At 45.2% G+C, this 19,504-nt stretch overlaps 1 protein-coding gene across 2 annotated transcripts in view; it reads right to left on the bottom strand.

Moving 5' to 3' along the window:
- KCNMB4 (potassium calcium-activated channel subfamily M regulatory beta subunit 4) overlaps positions 1-17,938 on the bottom strand; it is a 177,250-nt gene extending 159,312 nt beyond the window's left edge. The window contains exons 1-2 of one of the 2 annotated variants that reach the window (XM_077261083.1): positions 17,902-17,938; positions 17,271-17,812 (exon numbers count right to left, since the gene is read on the bottom strand). In XM_077261083.1, the coding sequence (XP_077117198.1) occupies positions 17,271-17,606 (336 nt within the window). In that variant the 5' untranslated portion in view covers positions 17,607-17,812; positions 17,902-17,938. Of the gene's footprint in view, positions 1-17,270 lie in introns of both variants that reach the window. The other variant, XM_077261084.1, reaches the window with a different exon arrangement.
- Between the last annotated feature and the right edge of the window lie 1,566 nt (positions 17,939-19,504).

The raw sequence follows: 19,504 nt of genomic DNA, 5'->3' as shown, positions 1-19,504 counted from the left end.
ATATTGCAGCCAGCATGCAGCCAGTGGGTAAGGAAAGGGTGAATCAAACACCCGAAAACCCCGCCCCTATGGCTGAAAATTGTTCCCTCCAAATTCAGGTGACAGAGTCCCTTTAATGGCTAACCCCTTCACTTTGCAGTAGGACACCGAGCTCAAATTCAGAAGGAGCTGAAGCAGAGCCAAGGCCATTAGGTATAGTGAGCAACCATTATAAATGTATAGTCACATTAAGGCTAGGTGCAGACACTGATTGCTGATCAGAGTTTGGTCAGAGTGTGATCATAGTGTGATATGATTCTCTAAAATGGAAATCCATCTTCTCCATTCTGTCAGTCAGCAGAAATCAGACTGCACTCAGATGTCATCCGATTGCAGTCCGATGGTTTCCTCTCACTGACATGCATGGCCGAGTACAATCCAAATATCATTGTCAATCTCAGGAATGCAGTCATTTTTGCGCAATACGGTGACAAACACAGCATGCTGCGATTTTCTATGGTCGTACAAGACCGTATAATACGGATCAGTAAAATACGGCAGATAGGAGCTGGGCCAAGCTGGGCCATAGAGAATCATTGTACCGTATGCAATCTGTATTTTCTGCACCTCTCATATGTCCGTAATACTCACTAGTGTGAGGCCGGCCTAAGACATAATTTCAGTAGTTTCACACCTTTTTGTTAAGTATATAATTCCACATGTGTTAATTCATAGTTTTGATGCCTTCAGTGTGAATGTACAATCTTTATGAAAATACAGAAAAATCTTTAAATGAGAAGGTGTGTCCAAACTTCTGGCCTGTACTAATTATATATATATATATATATATATATATATATATATATATATACACACACACATGCACATATACATATACACACACACATACACACAGTATATACATACTACTTTTTTTTTTACACCTAATGTATTTACTGCAAATGAGAATGCTAATTGTGAGACTGCCCTAGAATATTATACCGATGTTCTAGTGTAGCCTAGGTGCAGATAACTGTATTCCCCCATCTGAGTAAATCAGGACAATTATGGAGATTATACTCTGATCAAACTTTAATCCTAGTGTGATTACAGTGTGATCTGATTTTCTAGGATGAGGAGCAGATGGGACAAAAAAATTCTCCATCTCCATTCTGCCAATCCGTGGAAATCAGACTGCACTCAGATGTCATCCGAGTGCAGTCCAGTATTATCCACGGACTCATTGACTTGCATGGACAAATGTGATCCAAATATATCAAACTCTTACTGTTTCACTTATTCATTCTCGTCTGGACTATTGTAACTCTCTACTAATCGGCCTCCCTCTTACCAAACTCTCCCCGCCCCAATCTGTCCTGAATGCTGCTGCCAGGATCAAATTCCTCACCAACCGTTACACCGATGCCTCTACCCTGTGCCAGTCATTACACTGGCTACCCATCCACTCCAGAATCCAGTACAAAACTACTACCCTCAACCACAAAGCACTCCATGGCTCGGCACCACCCTACATCTCCTCTCTGGTCTCAGTCTACCACCCTACCCGTGCCCTCCGCTAATGACCTCAGGTTAGCATCCTCAATAATCAGAACCACCCATTCCCGTCTCCAAGACTTTACACGTGCTGCCCCGATTCTTTGGAATGCACTACCTAGGTTAATACGATTAATCCCCAATCCCCACAGTTTTAAGCGTGCCCTAAAAATGCATTTGTTCAGACTGGCCTACCGCCTCAACGCATTAACCTAACTATCCCTGTGTGGCCTATTAAAAAAAAAAAAAAAAAAAAAAACATAATCAGGTTCCTCGTATCATGTTCTCATACACTTTATGCAGTTAATAGCACTCTGTGTCTGTACTGCTACATACTTAGGCAGTTAACTGGTTCATGCAGCTTTACATGAACACCCGAGCCTTACACTATGGCTGCTCCAAATAACGAAAGCAATTGTTACCATCCACCTCTCGTGTCTCCCCTTTTCCTCATAGTTTGTAAGCTTGCGAGCAGGGCCCTCATTCCTCCTGGTATCTGTTTTGAACTGTGATTTCGGTTATGCTGTAATGTCTATTGTCTGTACAAGTCCCCTCTATAAGTTGTAAAGCGCTGCGGAATATGTTGGCGCTATATAAATAAAATTATTATTATTATTATTATTATTATTAAACTCAGGCATGCAGTGATTTTTTTTGCTTCATGGCAAGGGCTCATGCACATGAGTGTATTTTTGGTCCAAGTATGATCTGATAAAACATCGGATCGCACTCAGGCCAATGTTATTTCATGGGGCCGTGCTCAAGTCAGATTTTTATCTTGGATTGAGCTGATCTGAAGGAAAAAATTCCCACGCTCGAGTTCATATGAGGACATCCAGCAGAGGGCGCATCGCCGCAACTCAAGGTAACTACAGGACATTCCCCTGCACTCCATTCATTCCCTGTATTTTTACAGCCACGAGCACAGCTGCTTTAGCAGAGCTCCTGGGTGTAAAATGATTTAACCCCTTCAGATGGATTTACATTGTGGAACGTGCCAGAACGACGGAAGGTATGGGATATTGTTGATTTTTTATTTTTCCTTTTTTACAGAACGAGGGTCTTCAGGTGGATTAAGAGTATAATAAAATATTAAAACACCCTGTGTCTTTATTTCATTAAAGTACTTTGTAATAATGTGTTTTATTAACCATTTCGTACTATTGGATTAATAATGAATAGGTGTCATAATTGACGCCTCTCCATTATTAATCTGGCTTAATGTCACCTTACAATAGCAAGGTGACATTAACCCTTCATTACCCCATATCCCACCGCTACACGGGAGTGGGAAGAGAGAGGCCAAGTGACAGAATAGGCGCATCTTCCAGATGTGCCTTTTCTGGGGTGGCTGGGGGCAGATGTTTTTAGCCAGGGGGGGGCAATAACCATGGACCCTCTCTAGGCTATTAATATCTGCCCTCAGTCACTGGCTTTACCACTCTGGCGGAGAAAATTGCGCGGGAGCCCACGCCAATTTTTTTCGCGATGAAACCCTTTAATTTAATAGCTAGAGCGTCCAAATTTTGCATACACACTACTAACATTAGTAGTGTGGAATATGCAAAAAAAAAAGGGATATGAGATGGTTTACTGTATGTAAACCGTGTCTCATATCATGTCGGGTCTAGGAAGGAGAAATGAAAAGCCGGCAATTGAATTAGCGGCTTTCATGCAATCTAGCGCTGAATGAAATATAAATACAGTATATATATATATATATATATATATATATATATATATATATATATATATATACACTCACACACGTGTCTCAATGACATATATATATATATAGAGAGAGAGAGAGAGATACTGTATATGTGTTTTAACGAATATTTGAGCCCAAAAATCCATTAGATGTCGGTTTTGCAAGCCTGCGAGAAAATATTGCAGTACGGATGTCATACGGATTACATACGGAGGATGACATGCGCAAAATATGCTGCCACACCCTGCCTACGGATGACATACGGATCACTATTTTGGGAACATTTCTGCGTATTACGGCCATAAAAAACGGACCGTATTTTCATACGCTGATTGTGAGGCCGGCCTTATATTCTAGGTTCTTCAAAGTAGCCACCTATTGCTTTGATGACTGCTTTGCACACTCTTGGCATTCTCTTGATGAGATTCAAGAGGTAGTCACCGGGAATGGTCTTCCAACAATCTTGAAGGAGTTCCCAGAGATGCTTAGCACTTGTTGGCCCTTTTGCCTTCACTCTGCAGTCCAGCTCACCCCAAACCATCTCGATTGGGTTCAGGTCTGGTGACTGTGGAGGCCAGGTCATCTGGCGTAGCACCCCATCACTCTCCTTCTTGGTCAAATAGCCCTTACTCAGCCTGGCGGTGTGTTTGGGGTCATTGTCCTGTTGAAAAATAAATTTCGGTCCAACTAAATGCAAACCGGATGGAATAGCATGCCGCTGCCAGATGCTGTGGTAGCCATGCTGGTTCAGTATGCCTTCAATTTTGAATAAATCCCCAACAGTGTCACCAGGAAAGCACCCCCACACCATCACACCTCCTCCTCCATGCTTCATGGTGGGAACCAGGCATGTAGAGTCCATCCGTTCACCTTTTCTGCGTCGCACAAAGACACAGTGGTTGGAACCAAAGTTCTCAAATTTGGACTCATCAGACCAAAGCACAGATTTCCACTGGTCTAATGCCCATTCCTTGTGTTCTTTAGCCCAAACAAGTCTCTTCTGCTTGTTGCCTGTCCTTAGCAGTGGTTTCCTAGCAGCTATTTTACCATGAAGGCCTGCTGCACAAAGTCTCCTCTTAACAGTTGTTGTAGAGATGTGTCTGCTGCTAGAACTCTGTGTGGCATTGACCTGGTCTCTAATCTGAGCTGCTGTTAACGTGCGATTTCTGAGGCTGGTGACTCGGATAAACTTATCCTCAGAAGCAGAGGTGACTCTTGGTCTTCCTTTCCTGGGACGGTCCTCATAGGAGCCAGTTTCTTTGTAGCGCTTGATGGTTTTTGCAACTGCACTTGGGGACACTTTCAAAGTTTTCCCAATTTTTCGGCTGACTGACCTTCATTTCTTAAAGTAATGCTGGCCACTCGTTTTTCGCTGCTTTTTTCTTGCCATAATACAAATTCTAACAGTCTATTCAGTAGGACTATCAGCTGTGCATCCACCAGACTTCTGCTCAACACAACTGATGGTCCCAACACCATTTATAAGGCAAGAAATCCTACTTATTAAGGGCTTGTGCACATGCTGCAGATTCCATTGCGTAATTTTCCGCAGCGGAATTGATAAATCTGCAGTGCAAAACCGCTGCGGTTTTTACTGCGAATTTATCGCGGTTTCTATTGCGGTTTCCGCTGCGGGTTTACACCTGCAGTTTTCTATTGGAGCAGGTGTAAACCAGCAGCGGAATCCGCACAAAGAATTGACATGCTACGGAATATAAACCGCTGCGTTTCCGCGCGTTTTTTTCCGCATGTGCACTGCGGATTTCATTTTTCATAGGTTTACATTGTACTGTAAACTTATGGGAAACCGCTGCGGACCCGCAGCTGCGGAAACGCTGCGTTTCTGCAGCAAAATCCGCAGCGTGTGCACATACCCTTAACCTGACAGGGCACACCTGTGAAGTGAAAACCATTCCCGGTGACTACCTCTTGAAGCTCATCAAGAGAATGCCAAGAGTGTGCAAAGCAGTCATCCAAGCAAAAGGTGGCTACTTTGAAGAACCTAGAATATAAGACATAATTTCAGTTGTTTCACACTTTTTTGTTAAGGCTTCTTTCACACTTCAGTCGTTTGGCGTCAGTCACTTCCGACAAAGTGACGGATCGACGGATCCGTCACAATTGTTGAAAAAACGGATGTAACGGATCCGGTTTTTTGACGGATCCGTTACTCGGGGGTTGTATATACTTTTTGGAGCATGCGCAATTGAAAAAAATTGAAAAAACGGATTGGGGCGACGGATCCGTCCAAATAACGGTTGCGACGGATCCGTTGCCCATAGGTGGCCATTCTATGGAATGACGGACGCGACGGATCCGTCGCGATCCGTCATTTCAATGGAGACAAAAAACGTTGCAATGACCGTCAATGTCTAGACAACGTCCGCCAAATTTCGACGGATCCGTCGCATGACGGATGGAACGGACGACCATCCGTCACAATCCGTCGCTAATGCAAGTCTATGGGGAAAAAACCGGATCCGTCGAAAAAAAAAAACGGATCCGTTTTTTGAGGAAAATGGCGGATTTAGACTGACGCCAAACAACTGAAGTGTGAAAGAGGCCTAAGTATATAATTTCACGTGTTAATTCATAGTTTTGATGCCTTCAGTGTGAATGTACAATTTTCATAGTCATGAAAATACAGAAAAATCTTTAAATGAGGTGTGTCCAAATTTTTGGTCTGTACTGTATATATGGACTGTACAGTGTGTATATATATATATATATATATATATATATATATATATATATATATATATATATATATATATATATATACCTATATATATATATATATATATATATATACCTATATATATATATATACCTATATATATATATATATATATATATATACCTATATATATATATATACCTATACCTAGTCTATGTGTAGACATTTATTCTATCTGTTCTATTCTAACCTGTCAGTGATTTTACTGTACATCGCACTGAATTGCCGGCTTTTCTATAGAACACCGCTGCGTATTTCTCGCAAGTCACACACATGGTCCGTGTGTAATCCGTATTTTTCTTGCCCCATAGACTTTCACTGACGTATTTTTGGAGGAATACGCTGACAAACGCAGCATGCTGCGATTTTCTCAGCCCGTAAAATACGGGCGAGAAATATATGGCTGATGGAAGCTGCCCGAGAAACATTGGTCCGAGTGCAATGCGTTGTTTTTGCGCCTCTCCCTCGTCCGTATTTCTCTCTCTCGTGTGACCCTGGCCTTAGTGGAACACTTATTTCCAGCACAGGGGAACAGATAATGAGATAGCATCCACTAGTACAATGGTATTGGAGATACTGTGAAGAGATTAACATATTACTTATATGCATGTATTTGGGCTAAAAATCACTTTCACCTGCATTTTATTTCACATTTTGCAGTGTTTGCCCTCTACAGCACCAGTGTTGCATTGCCTGCAGAATGAGTTAACTGAGCAAACATCAGTGAGCTGCCTATGAGGGCCTGACAAGGAGTTTGTAACTCTTTTCTCTGTTTTTCTTAGCTCCTCTTAGCCTCTCTTCTATTGTGATTTATGACATCAAAGTTGAATATGGAGGAAAATGAAGAGCCTGTAAAAGCTAAACGGTGCTATTTTTTTAATGTATCCCAATTGGAAAAAATTGATTTAGCCTCAAACACATCTATATATATAATTGTCTAAGGGGTACTTCCGTCTTTCTGTCTGCAACTTCCATCACGGAAATCCCGCGTCGCTGATTGGTCTCGCCAGCTGCCTGTCAACCAATCAGCGACGGGCACAGTCCGATTAGTCCCTCCCTACTCCCCTGCAGTCAGTGCCCGCTCGCTCCATACTCCCCTCCAGTCACCGCTCACACAGGGTTAATGCCAGTGGTAACGGACCGCGTTATGCCACGGGTAACGCACTCCGTTAGCGCTATTAACCCTGTGTGTCCCCAACTTTTTACTATTGATGCTGCCTATGCAGCATCAATTGTAAAAAAATGTAATGTTAAAAATAATAAAAAAACAAAAAACCTGCTATTCTCATCTTCCGTCGTCCAACGATGCGCTCGCGCCTGCCGCCATCTTCCGTTCCCAGAGATGCATTGCGAAATTACCCAGAAGACTTAGTGGTCTCGCGAGACCGCTAAGTCTTCTGGGTAATTTTGCAATGCATCCTGGGAACGGAAGATGGCGGTAGCCGCGCGCGCATCGCCAGAGCTTCGCTGGATCCCGGCGGGTGAGTATAGAACTATTTTTTATTTTATTTTTTAACAGGAATATGGTGCCCACACTGCTATATACTGTGTGGGCTGTGTTATATACCGCGTGGCTGCTATATACTACGTGGCCAGTGTTATATACTACGTCGCCTGTGTTTTATACTGCGTGGCTGCTATATACTGCGTGGGCTGTAATGTATATAGCAGCCACATAGTATATAGCACAGGCCACATAGTATTTGTCTGCTATATACTACATGGCTCCTATATACTACGTGGCCTGTGCTATATACTATGTGGCTGCTATATACATACAAACATACATACATACATACATATTCTAGAATCCAAAAAAGAAAAGAATGTCCAGCTTCACCGAATCCGTAAAAAAGAGTTTTCTTTATTCACAAACTTTTAAGCATAGAGGATACAGACTTCAGCACAAGCCATATGGGTAAGAATCTCAACGCGTTTCTGGAGACTAAGCTCCCTTAATCATGACAATCATGAAGTCTGTATCCTCTATGCTTAAATGTTTGTGAATAAAGAAAACTCTTTTTTACGGATTCGGTGAAGCTGGACATTCTTTTCTTTTTTGGACTCTATACGCCTGGACACAGCGGGTCCGTGCTCCCGAAGATTGGTTTATGCATCACGGGTGAGCTGGTTTATATTCCTTCTTTCCATATTCTAGAAAAACCGATGCGTTAGAATCGGGCCACCATCTAGTATATATATAAAAACTGATTTGCCCATTCCATGTTATAATGGCAACCTTGCACAGAACTTCACTGAGAAGTACACTAAAATATATGATTTGTGAAACTTCATGCATCTGCAAGCGAACGCCAACATTTCCAGTGGGAAGTTAGTAGGAGACATCCAACAGTCGGAGCCATGTCCTTCACACGGGGGCGACGTGTCAGCACACATTACGGTAAGAAGCCCTCCGCACGTGTGACAGTGGGCTCACCTGCACATCATACATAGAGTGTACAGAACAGGCTATGCACAGACAGCTCAGACGGAAATCATCCACAGAACTGGGTAGTGGATTAGGGATGCGCACAGGTGACAGATCTGGTGAAGTGTAATGTAGTGTGAAGAATGAGCGACTCTGGCGTACAGTGTGTGAAGCGCTGTGATGGGGAAATACATGCACAGCCCTTTGTTCACATCATACAGGCAAATCACATTCCCTAGGCAACAGAGCTTATATCACAATGGTAACAGTCGTATTAACTCCTTCATCAATTAGTCTACAGCCCCGATTAACCCTTACTGCCCTGGCTATATTATCAGCTGATACCCAAAATGTTCATCCTTGGCCATTTATGAGCAGACTAGCACTAATACTAGTGACTGTATTATGTGATTATCCTGGAATATTGTCATCTTCTGCAATGGCGAGGCAGCATGAGACACCACCACATAATCTGGCACACGGGGAAGAAAGAAATATATTATTTACATGTTACTTAACCTCATCATGTTGGGTTTAGTGCCAGCAATGCTATCCAGTCCGCTCAGAACACTGCAGTGCTACAGAAAACTGCGAAGGACAGACGAATAATAAATCCATACCAGCAGCGACTGGTCTGGGGGCATCAGTACCATCTCATATTATTAGGGGGCATAATGTCACTTTCTGTTTATCAGATCCCTCATTTAGCTGTAGACCTACAGAATATGGCAGATACTTCACCTATATATGTAATATTACTTTCAGGTCTATTCTGTGATCACATCACTGTCATAATTATCCGACCCTCTATCCACACCCAATACTTGCTCCAGAAATATGGGGAGATAAGACAGCTATGAGCATGATGATTCTTCGGATGCTCCTATGCGAAGTGCATCACGTCACCATATTGAAGCGAGCTGCTGAGAAACTCTCATAGAACGTAATAATGACTGTTACTAACTACAGAGAAAATAAAGTCAATTAAGAGGGTTCCGTGACTTTAAAAAAAATGGCTAACTACAGAACATGTGATAAAAGAAAAAATGAGCAATACTCATCTGTTCAATCCCTCTGTCATTTCAGCACCGATGTTCCTACTGTACCCAACAGGCTATACTTACTTACCTGATGCAGTGACATCACACACATTTACAAAACCGTTCATTCAATCACTGGCCTTCGCATTGAAGCTGCTGGAGCCAGTGATTGGCTGCAGTGGTCATGCAGATGTACGTGCAGGGAAGTAAAGAAAGGACCAATGGAACAGCAGCGATGAAGAGGTGGGGGATTCAGCAGGCATTTTTTTCTATTATTCTACTGTTACCAAATTTTTGCAAAATTGCCTTTAAAATAATATTTTTTGAGTCAGTGTATTACAAGATACCTAGTCTTTAAGGCCATGTAGACACTTATTAGGAGCCATGTTATCGGTGACCAAGAAACTTCAAAGACATCAAGAGAGAACCTCTCAAAAAGTTAGGGTTTAACATTAACTTCCTACCACAATGGCAGTCTGTTCACTGAGATCTGTCCATCCCTGCAGCTACCAAAAGTAACAAGGTACATTTGGGGAGGGCAAGGGGGACATTGGACATATGGAGTCAGCAGGATGAAACGTAAAAAGAGGACATGGGACACATGGCACAGACAGTAGATGGGCACACAATGGCAACATGGAAATAAAGACTAGGAAAGACATTGGACATCTAGAGTGGAAAGATGGACATGGGAGGTATAGAGTGGAAAGATGGTTGAGGGACATATAGAGTGGAAAGATGGACAAGGGTCATATAGTGCGGAAAGATGGATGAGGGACATAAAGTAAAAAGAGGGACATGAGACATATAGAGTGGAAAGATGGACATGGGACATATTGAGTGGAAAGATGGACATGGGACATATTGAGTGGAAAGATGGATGAGGGACATAGAGAGGAAAGATGGACATGGGACATATAGAGTGCAGAGATGGAAGAGGGACATATAGCGTGGAAAGATGGACATGGGACATATTGAGTGGAAAGATTAACGAGGGACATAGAGAGGAAAGATGGACATGGGACATATAGAGTGCAGAGATGGAAGAGGGACATATAGCGTGGAAAGATGGACATGAGACGTTTAGAGTGAAAAGATGGATGAGGGACATATAGAGTGGAAAGATTAACGAGGGACATAGAGAGGAAAGATGGACATGGGACATATAGAGTGCAGAGATGGAAGAGGGACATATAGCGTGGAAAGATGGACATGAGAAGTATAAAGTGGAAAGATGGACGAGTGACATACAGAGTGGAAAGATGGATGAGGGACATATAGAGTGGAAACATGGACATGAGAAGTATAAAGTGGAAAGATGGATGAGTGACATACAGAGTGGAAAGATGGACGAGGGACATACAGAGTGGAAAGATGGACATGGGACATATTGAGTGGAAAGATGGACATGGGACATATTGAGTGGAAAGATGGATGAGGGACATATAGAGTGGAAAGATTAACGAGGGACATAGAGAGGAAAGATGGACAAGGGACATATAGAGTGGAAAGACGGACATGAGAAGAATAAAGTGGAAAGATGGACAAGTGACATACGAAGTGGAAAGATGGATGAGGGACATATAGAGTGGAAAGATGGACATGAGAAGTATAAAGTGGAAAGATGGATGAGGGACATATAGAGTGGAAAGATGGACATGAGAAATTTAGAGTGAAAAGATGGACATGAGAAGTATAAAGTGGAAAGAAGAACGAGGAACATATAGAGTGGAAAGATAGACATGAGAAGTATAAAGTGGAAAGATGGATGAGGGACATATAGAGTGGAAAGATGGACGAGGGACATATAGAGTGGAAAGATTGACATGAGAAGTATACAGTGGAAAGATGAATAAGGGACATATAGAGAGGAAAGATGGACATGACACGTTTAGAGTGAAAAGATGGACATGAGAAGTATAAAATGGAAAGATGGACGAGGAACATATAGAGTGGAAAGATGGACAAGGGACATATAGAGTGGAAAGATGAACGAGGGACATATAGAGTGGAAAGATGGACATGAGAAGTATAAAGTGGAAAGATGGATGAGGGACATATAGAGTGGAAAGATAGATGAGGGACATATAGAGTGGAAAGATGGACATGAGAAGTATAAAGTGGAAAGATGGATGAGGGACATATTGAGTGGAAAGATGGACATGAGAAGTATAAAGTGGAAAGATGGATGAGGGACATATTGAGTGGAAAGATGGACATGAGAAGTATAAAGTGGAAAGATGGATGAGGGACATATTGAGTGGAAAGATGGATGAGGGACATATTGAGTGGAAAGATAGACATGAGAAGTATAAAGTGGAAAGATGGACGAGGGACATATAGAGTGGAAAGATGAACGAGGAACACAGAGTGGAAAGATGGACATGAGAAGTATAAAGTTTAAAGATGGATGAGGGACATATAGAGTGGAAAGATGGAAGAGGGACACAGAGTGGAAAGATGGACGAGGGACATATAGAGTGGAAAGATGGACACGAGAAGTGGAAACTGGAAAGATGAACGAGGGACATATAGAGTGGAAAGTTGGACATGGGACATATAGAGTGGAAAGATGGACATGAGAAGCATAAAGTGGAAAGATGGATGGGGGACATATAGAGTGGAAAGATGAACATGAGACATATAGAGTGGAAAGATGAACATGGGACATATAGAGTGGAAAGATTGACATGAGAAGTATAAAGTGGAAAGATGAATGAGGGACATATAGAGTGGAAAGATGGACATGGGACATATAGAGTGGAAAGATGGATGAGGGACATATAGAGTGAAAAGATGGACATGAGAAGTATAAAGTGGAAAGATGGACGAGGAACATATAGTGGAAAGATGACAGAGGGACATATAGAATGGAAAGATGAAAGAGGGACATATAGAGTGGAAAGATGGACAAGGGACATAGAGTGGAAATATGAAAGAGGGACATATAGAGTGCAAAGATGGAAGAGGGACATATAGAGTGGAAAGATGGATGAGGGACATATAGAGTGGAAAGATGGATGAGGGACATATAGAGTGGAAAGATGGACGAGGGACATATAGAGTGGAAGAATGGACATGAGAAGTATAAAGTGGAAAGATGGATGAGGGACAAATAGAGTGGAAAGATGGATGATGGACATATTGAGTGGAAAGATGGAACAGGGACATATAGAGTGGAAAGATGGAACAGGGACATATAGAGTGAAAAGCTGGAAGATGACATATAGAGTGGAAAGATGGACATGAGAAGTATAAAGTGGAAAGATGGACATGGGATATATAGAGTGGAAAGATGGACGAGTGACATATAGAGTGGAAAGATGGACATGAGAAGTATAAAGTGGAAAGATGGACATGGGACATATAGAGTGGAAAGCTGGAAGAGGACATATAGAGTGGAAAGATGGACATGAGAAGTATAAAGTTTAAAGATGGATGAGGGACATATAGAGTGGAAAGATGGAAGAGGGACATATAGGGTGGAAAGATGGACATGGGATATATTGAGTGGAAAGATGGAAGAGGGACATATAGAGTGGAAAGATGGATGAGGGACATACACTCACCGGCCACTTTATTAGGTACACCATGCTAGTAACGGGTTGGACCCCCTTTTGCCTTCAGAACTGCCTCAATTCTTCGTGGCATAGATTCAACAAGGTGCTGGAAGCATTCCTCAGAGATTTTGGTCCATATTGACATGATGGCATCACACAGTTGCCGCAGATTTGTCGGCTGCACATCCCAAAGATGCTCCATACAAGGCAGGATGGATCCATGCTTTCATGTTGTTTACGCCAAATTCTGACCCTACCATCCGAATGTCGCAGCAGAAATCGAGACTCATCAGACCAAGCAACGTTTTTCCAATCTTCTACTGTCCAATTTCGATGAGCTTGTACAAATTGTAGCCTCAGTTTCCTGTTCTTAGCTGAAAGGAGTGGTACCCGGTGTGGTCTTCTGCTGCTGTAGCCCATCTGCCTCAAAGTTCGACGCACTGTGCGTTCAGAGATGCTCTTAGGCCTACCTTGGTTGTAACGGGTGGCGATTTGAGTCACTGTTGCCTTTCTATCAGCTCGAACCAGTCTGCCCATTCTCCTCTGACCTCTGGCATCAACAAGGCATTTCCGCCCACAGAACTGCCGCTCACTGGATTTTTTTTCTTTTTCGGACCATTCTCTGTAAACCCTAGAGATGGTTGTGCGTGAAAATCCCAGTAGATCAGCAGTTTCTGAAATACTCAGACCAGCCCTTCTGGCACCAACAACCATGCCACGTTCAAAGGCACTCAAATCACCTTTCTTCCCCATACTGATGCTCGGTTTGAACTGCAGGAGATTGTCTTGACCATGTCTACATGCCTAAATGCACTGAGTTGCCGCCATGTGATTGGCTCATTAGAAATTAAGTGTTAACAAGAAGTTTGACAGGTGTACCTAATAAAGTGGCCGGTGAGTGTATAGAGTGGAAAGATGGATGAGGGACATATAGAGTGGAAAGATGGACGAGGGACATATAGAGTGGAAAGATGAACGAGGGACATATAGAGTGAAAAGCTGGAAGAGGACATATAGAGTGGAAAGATGGAAGAGGACAGAAGAGGACATATAGAGTGGAAAGATGGACATGAGAAGTGGAAAGATGGACGAGGGACATATAGAGTGGAAAGATGGACATGAGAAGTATAAAGTGGAAAGATGGACAAGGGACATATAGAGTGAAAAGCTGGAAGAGGACATATAGAGTGGAAAGATGGACATGAGAAGTATAAAGTTTAAAGATGGACGAGGGACATATAGAGAGGAAAGATGGACGAGGGACATATAGAGTGGAAAGATGGACATGAGACATATAGAGTGGAGAGATGGAAGAGGACAAATAGAGTGGAAAGATGGACATGAGAAGTATAAAGTTTAAAGATGGACGAGGGACATATAGAGAGGAAAGATGGACATGAGACATATAGAGTGGAGAGATGGAAGAGGACAAATAGAGTGGAAAGATGGACAGGAGAAGTATAAAGTTTAAAGAAGGATGAGGGACATATAGAGTGGAAAGATGGAAGAGGGACATATAGGGTGGAAAGATGGACATGGGATATATTGAGTGGAAAGATGGACATGGGACATATAGAGTGGAAAGATGTAGATGGGACATATAGAGTGGAAAGATGGACGAGGGACACAGAGTGGAAAGATGGACACGAGAAGTGGAAAGATGAACGAGGGACATATAGAGTGGAAAGATGGACGAGGGACATATAGAGTGGAAAGATGGACGAGGGACATATAGAGTGGAGAGATGGAAGAGGGACATATAGAGTGGAAAGATGGACATGAGAAGTATAAAGTGGAAAGATGGACAAGGGACATATAGAGTGGAAAGAGGGACATATAGAGTGGAAAGATGGATAAGGGACATATAGAGTGGAAATATGAAAAAGGGACATATAGAGTGGAAATATGAAAGAGGGACATATAGAGTGGAAAGATGGACATGAGAAGTATAAAGTGGACAGATGGATGAGGCACATATAGAGTGGAAAGATGAACATGGGACATATAGAGTGGAAAGATGAACGAGGGACATATAGAGAGGAAAGATGGATATGGGACATATAGAGTGAAAAGATGGACGAGGGACATACAGAGTGGAAAGATGGACATGGGACATATAGAGTGGAAAGATGGACGAGGAACATATAGAGTGGAAAGATGGACATGGGACATATAGAGAGGAAATATGGACAAGGGACATATAGAGTGAAAAGCTGGAAGAGGACATATAGAGTGGAAAGATGGACATGAGACGTATAAAGTGGAAAGATGGACAAGGGACATATAGAGTGAAAAGCTGGAAGAGGACATATAGAGTGGAAAGATGGACATGAGAATTGTATAAAGTTTAAAGATGGATGAGGGACATATAGGGTGGAAAGATAGACGAGGGACATATAGAGTGGAAAGATGGACATGGGACATATAGAGTGGAAAGATTAACGAGGGACAGAGAGAGGAAAGATGGACATGGGACATATAGAGTGCAGAGATGGAAGAGGGACATATAGCGTGGAAAGATGGACATGAGACGTTTAGAGTGAAAAGATGGACATGAGAACTATAAAGTGGAAAGATGGCTGAGGGGCATACTGGTCTCAATGAAGGATAACAATCACTCAGGGTGGGCACTAAGAGCATGAGGTATAGAGGGGAATATGGGCACAGAGGAAGGCGTAATGACAGTGGCATTGGAGAGACACAGAACAAGTTACAGGGGATGGCACAGACAGAACATGACCCACACAGAGTGACATTATGATGCACAGTACAGATTTATACAGGGAGAAAAAAACATAGCAGGGCAGAGAACAGAGTGCACATAGGGTGGCATGAAGTGATTGGAGATGGTAAATGGGATATACAGTGATCCTGGAGGATATGTAGTATACAGGGGGCACAGTACACATGGCAGGTGGATGCAGGACCTCCGGAGCAGCATGCAGGGGCACAGGACACATGGCAGGTGGATGCAGGACCTCTGGAGCGGCATGCAGGGGCACAGGCCACATGGCAGGTGGATGCAGGACCTCTGGAGCGGTATACAGGGGCACAGGACACATGGCAGGTGGATGCAGGACCTCCGGAGCGGTATACAGGGGCACAGGACACATGGCAGGTGGATGCAGGACCTCCGGAGCGGCATGCAGGGGGCACAGGACACATGGCAGGTGGATGCAGGACCTCCGGAGCAGCATGCAGGGGGCACACGACACATGGCAGGTGGATACAGGACCTCCGGAGCGGCATGCAGGGGCACAGAACACATAGCAGGTGGATGCAGGACCTCCGGAGCGGTATACAGGGGGCACAGGACACATGGCAGGTGGATGCAGGACCTCCGGAGCAGCATGCAGGGGGCACAGGACACATGGCAGGTGGATGCAGGACCTCCGGAGCAGCATGCAGGGGGCACAGGACACATGGCAGGTGGATGCAGGACCTCCGGAGCGGCATGCAGGGGCACAGGACACATAGCAGGTGGATGCAGGACCTCCGGAGCGGTATACAGGGGGCACAGGACACATGGCAGGTGGATGCAGGACCTCCGGAGCGGTATACAGGGGGCACAGGACACATAGCAGGTGGATGCAGGACCTCCGGAGCGGCATGCAGGGGGCACAGGACACATAGCAGGTGGATGCAGGACCTCCGGAGCGGTATACAGGGGGCACAGGACACATGGCAGGTGGATGCAGGACCTCCGGAGCGGTATACAGGGGGCACAGGACACATGGCAGGTGGATGCAGGACCTCCGGAGCAGCATGCAGGGGGCACAGGACACATGGCAGGTGGATGCAGGACCTCCGGAGCGGTATACAGGGGGCACAGGACACATGGCAGGTGGATGCAGGACCTCCGGAGCGGTATACAGGGGGCACAGGACACATGGCAGGTGGATGCAGGACCTCCGGAGCGGTATACAGGGGGCACAGGACACATGGCAGGTGGATGCAGGACCTCCGGAGCGGTATACAGGGGGCACAGGACACATAGCAGGTGGATGCAGGACCTCCGGAGCGGTATACAGGGGGCACAGGACACATGGCAGGTGGATGCAGGACCTCCGGAGCGGTATACAGGGGGCACAGGACACATGGCAGGTGGATGCAGGACCTCCGGAGCGGTATACAGGGGGCACAGGACACATAGCAGGTGGATGCAGGACCTCCGGAGCGGTATACAGGGGGCACAGGACACATGGCAGGTGGATGCACGACCTCCGGGTCACAGGGCACACATCCCGCCGGGCGGCCGTACCTTGGGGTTGCTGATCAGCTGCTGCTCGTCCTCATGGAGCAGCGCCCTGGAGTTGGACTCGGAGTTGTTCACGTAGATCTGCAGGCAGGGGTACAGGGACGTGCCCTTACAGTCACTCCCGCAGGTGAACGTGCACTCGAACGTCTCCCCGATCTGCTGCACCGTCAGCACCGTGCAGTTCGCGGTTGTGCCCTGGAGATCCTGCAGCGCCGGGTTCAGCCAGCAGAAGCCCAGGATGAAGAGCGAGACCACCCCGGAGATGATGAGGAATAAGCCCAGGCGGATGCTCTTGTCCTCGGCTTCAGAGTATTCATAAGCCACCCTGAGCTTCGCCATGGTGCCCGGAGCGGTGTCCTCAGCGGAGCGGCACACACAGGGGGTTTGGAGGAACTCTGCCCACACACAGGGGGTGAGGAGGAACTCTGCCCACACACAGGGGGTGAGGAGGAACTCTGCCCACACACAGGGGGTGAGGAGGAACTCTGCCCACACACAGGGGGTGAGGAGGAACTCTGCCCACACACAGGGGGTGAGGAGGAACTCTGCCCACACACAGGGGGTGAGGAGGAACTCTGCCCACACACAGGGGGTGAGGAGGAACTCTGCCCACACACAGGGGGTGAGGAGGAACTCTGCCCACACTCAGGGACATGCCGCCTCTACTTCTCCCTCACAGCGTGGAAATCAGGCTGCTCCAGTCTCCGGTCTGTCCCCGCCCCGCCGGGAGGCAGTGCCCCGACTCCATGCCAGCCAATGGCTGCAGCTGCCCGGGACCTGACGGCCACATGTCCCCGGAGAGGACATCCTCCGTGACAGCTGTGTCCCGTGTCCCTGCCTGTGATAATGACAGTGGACCCTAAAGTGGCCACCACGGTGTCACTGTGCAGAGCATGCAATCTGTTGTTCGCAGCTATAAGCCATTTCAGGCTGGATGAGGCTGAGTGTGATGTGAAGACACTGTCAGGGTGTATGCACGTGTCACCGTCACGTCACATTTTGTACCATTTGTAGAAAACATGGCAAAAACTGCCACATGTGAACAATCCCCAGCCTGCTGCTTGGCGGAGCCCTACAAATCCCAAGACTAAAGGGCTAAATTCTTTAGGCCTATTTCACAAGTCTGTTTATTTCCAGTTCCAGAAAAACCGGTACCTCAGATAGCCGTGTCCAGGGGCTGGCTGGCACTTTTCAGCCTGGGGGGCAATCACAAGGCAGTGGCCCTCGAGTTGCGGTGGCCCTCCTTTTCCCTGCTTACCTCTGACCATTGCATTAAAGCAGCAGACATAACAGGCTTTAAAAACAGGCTGGTACAGAGATATGGGAACAGAACTGAGCTTGCTGCATAGATATGGGAGCAGAACCGAGCTTACTACAGAGATATGGGAGCAGAACCGAGCTTACTACAGAGATATTGGAGCAGAACAGAACTTCCTATAGAGATATAGGAGCAGAACAGAGCTTACTGCAGAGATATGGGAGCAGAACAGAGCTTACTACAGACATATGGGAGCAGAACGGAGCTTACTACAGACATATGGGCGCAGAACGGAGCTTACTACAGAGCAGTATAATATAGTAAAATATATAGATGAATTAGAAATGGCGACACACGCAAACGTCATCTGCATTAGTAATACATGCACCATTACATAATTAGTTGTAGGCTGGGTTCACAAGAGTGAAGTTTACATTCTCTATACGCAACCCAACCTCCAGCCTCGCGGAGGGTATTCCTCCAGTAAACCCAGCCTGAAGGGGACAACCCCTTATAAATGGAAGTGTGCTCCTCTAAACCATGCAATCACTGCCAATCCTCCAACCGTAAGTGGTGAATTTCCAGAGCTGGGAAATGGAATTTCAATATTAGAACACGTCAACTTTGGTTCCCGTCCCTCCTCAAGGAAGTAAGGCAGACAGGTGTGATAAGATTATTAGAAAAACTACTGCCACACACACGGCAGTACATACTGGCAGAAGTGTGAGGGCATTAGTGCCTGTGTATGGACATGTCAGAGGCTAGAGAGAAGAAAGTTTGGTCCCTCTTAGCTTCTGGCAATGTTTTACCTCAGCTCACATTTGGGCCATACCATTGTAAAACAGGTAGACACATTTACCCACTGACCCTACTATTCATAAGGAACTGCTGTCTACCCCTTAGTTGCCCACTGTATATAGTCAGTGTGGGGATGTGGGCTACAGAACAACACAGGGCGATGACACTGCTACCTGAACCC

Source organism: Ranitomeya variabilis, chromosome 5 (genome assembly GCF_051348905.1).
Source record: "Ranitomeya variabilis isolate aRanVar5 chromosome 5, aRanVar5.hap1, whole genome shotgun sequence".
NCBI classification, from domain to species: Eukaryota; Metazoa; Chordata; class Amphibia; order Anura; family Dendrobatidae; genus Ranitomeya; species Ranitomeya variabilis.
Note: the sequence above shows the minus strand (reverse complement) of the source record. Positions and strands in the feature narration are given on the sequence as shown.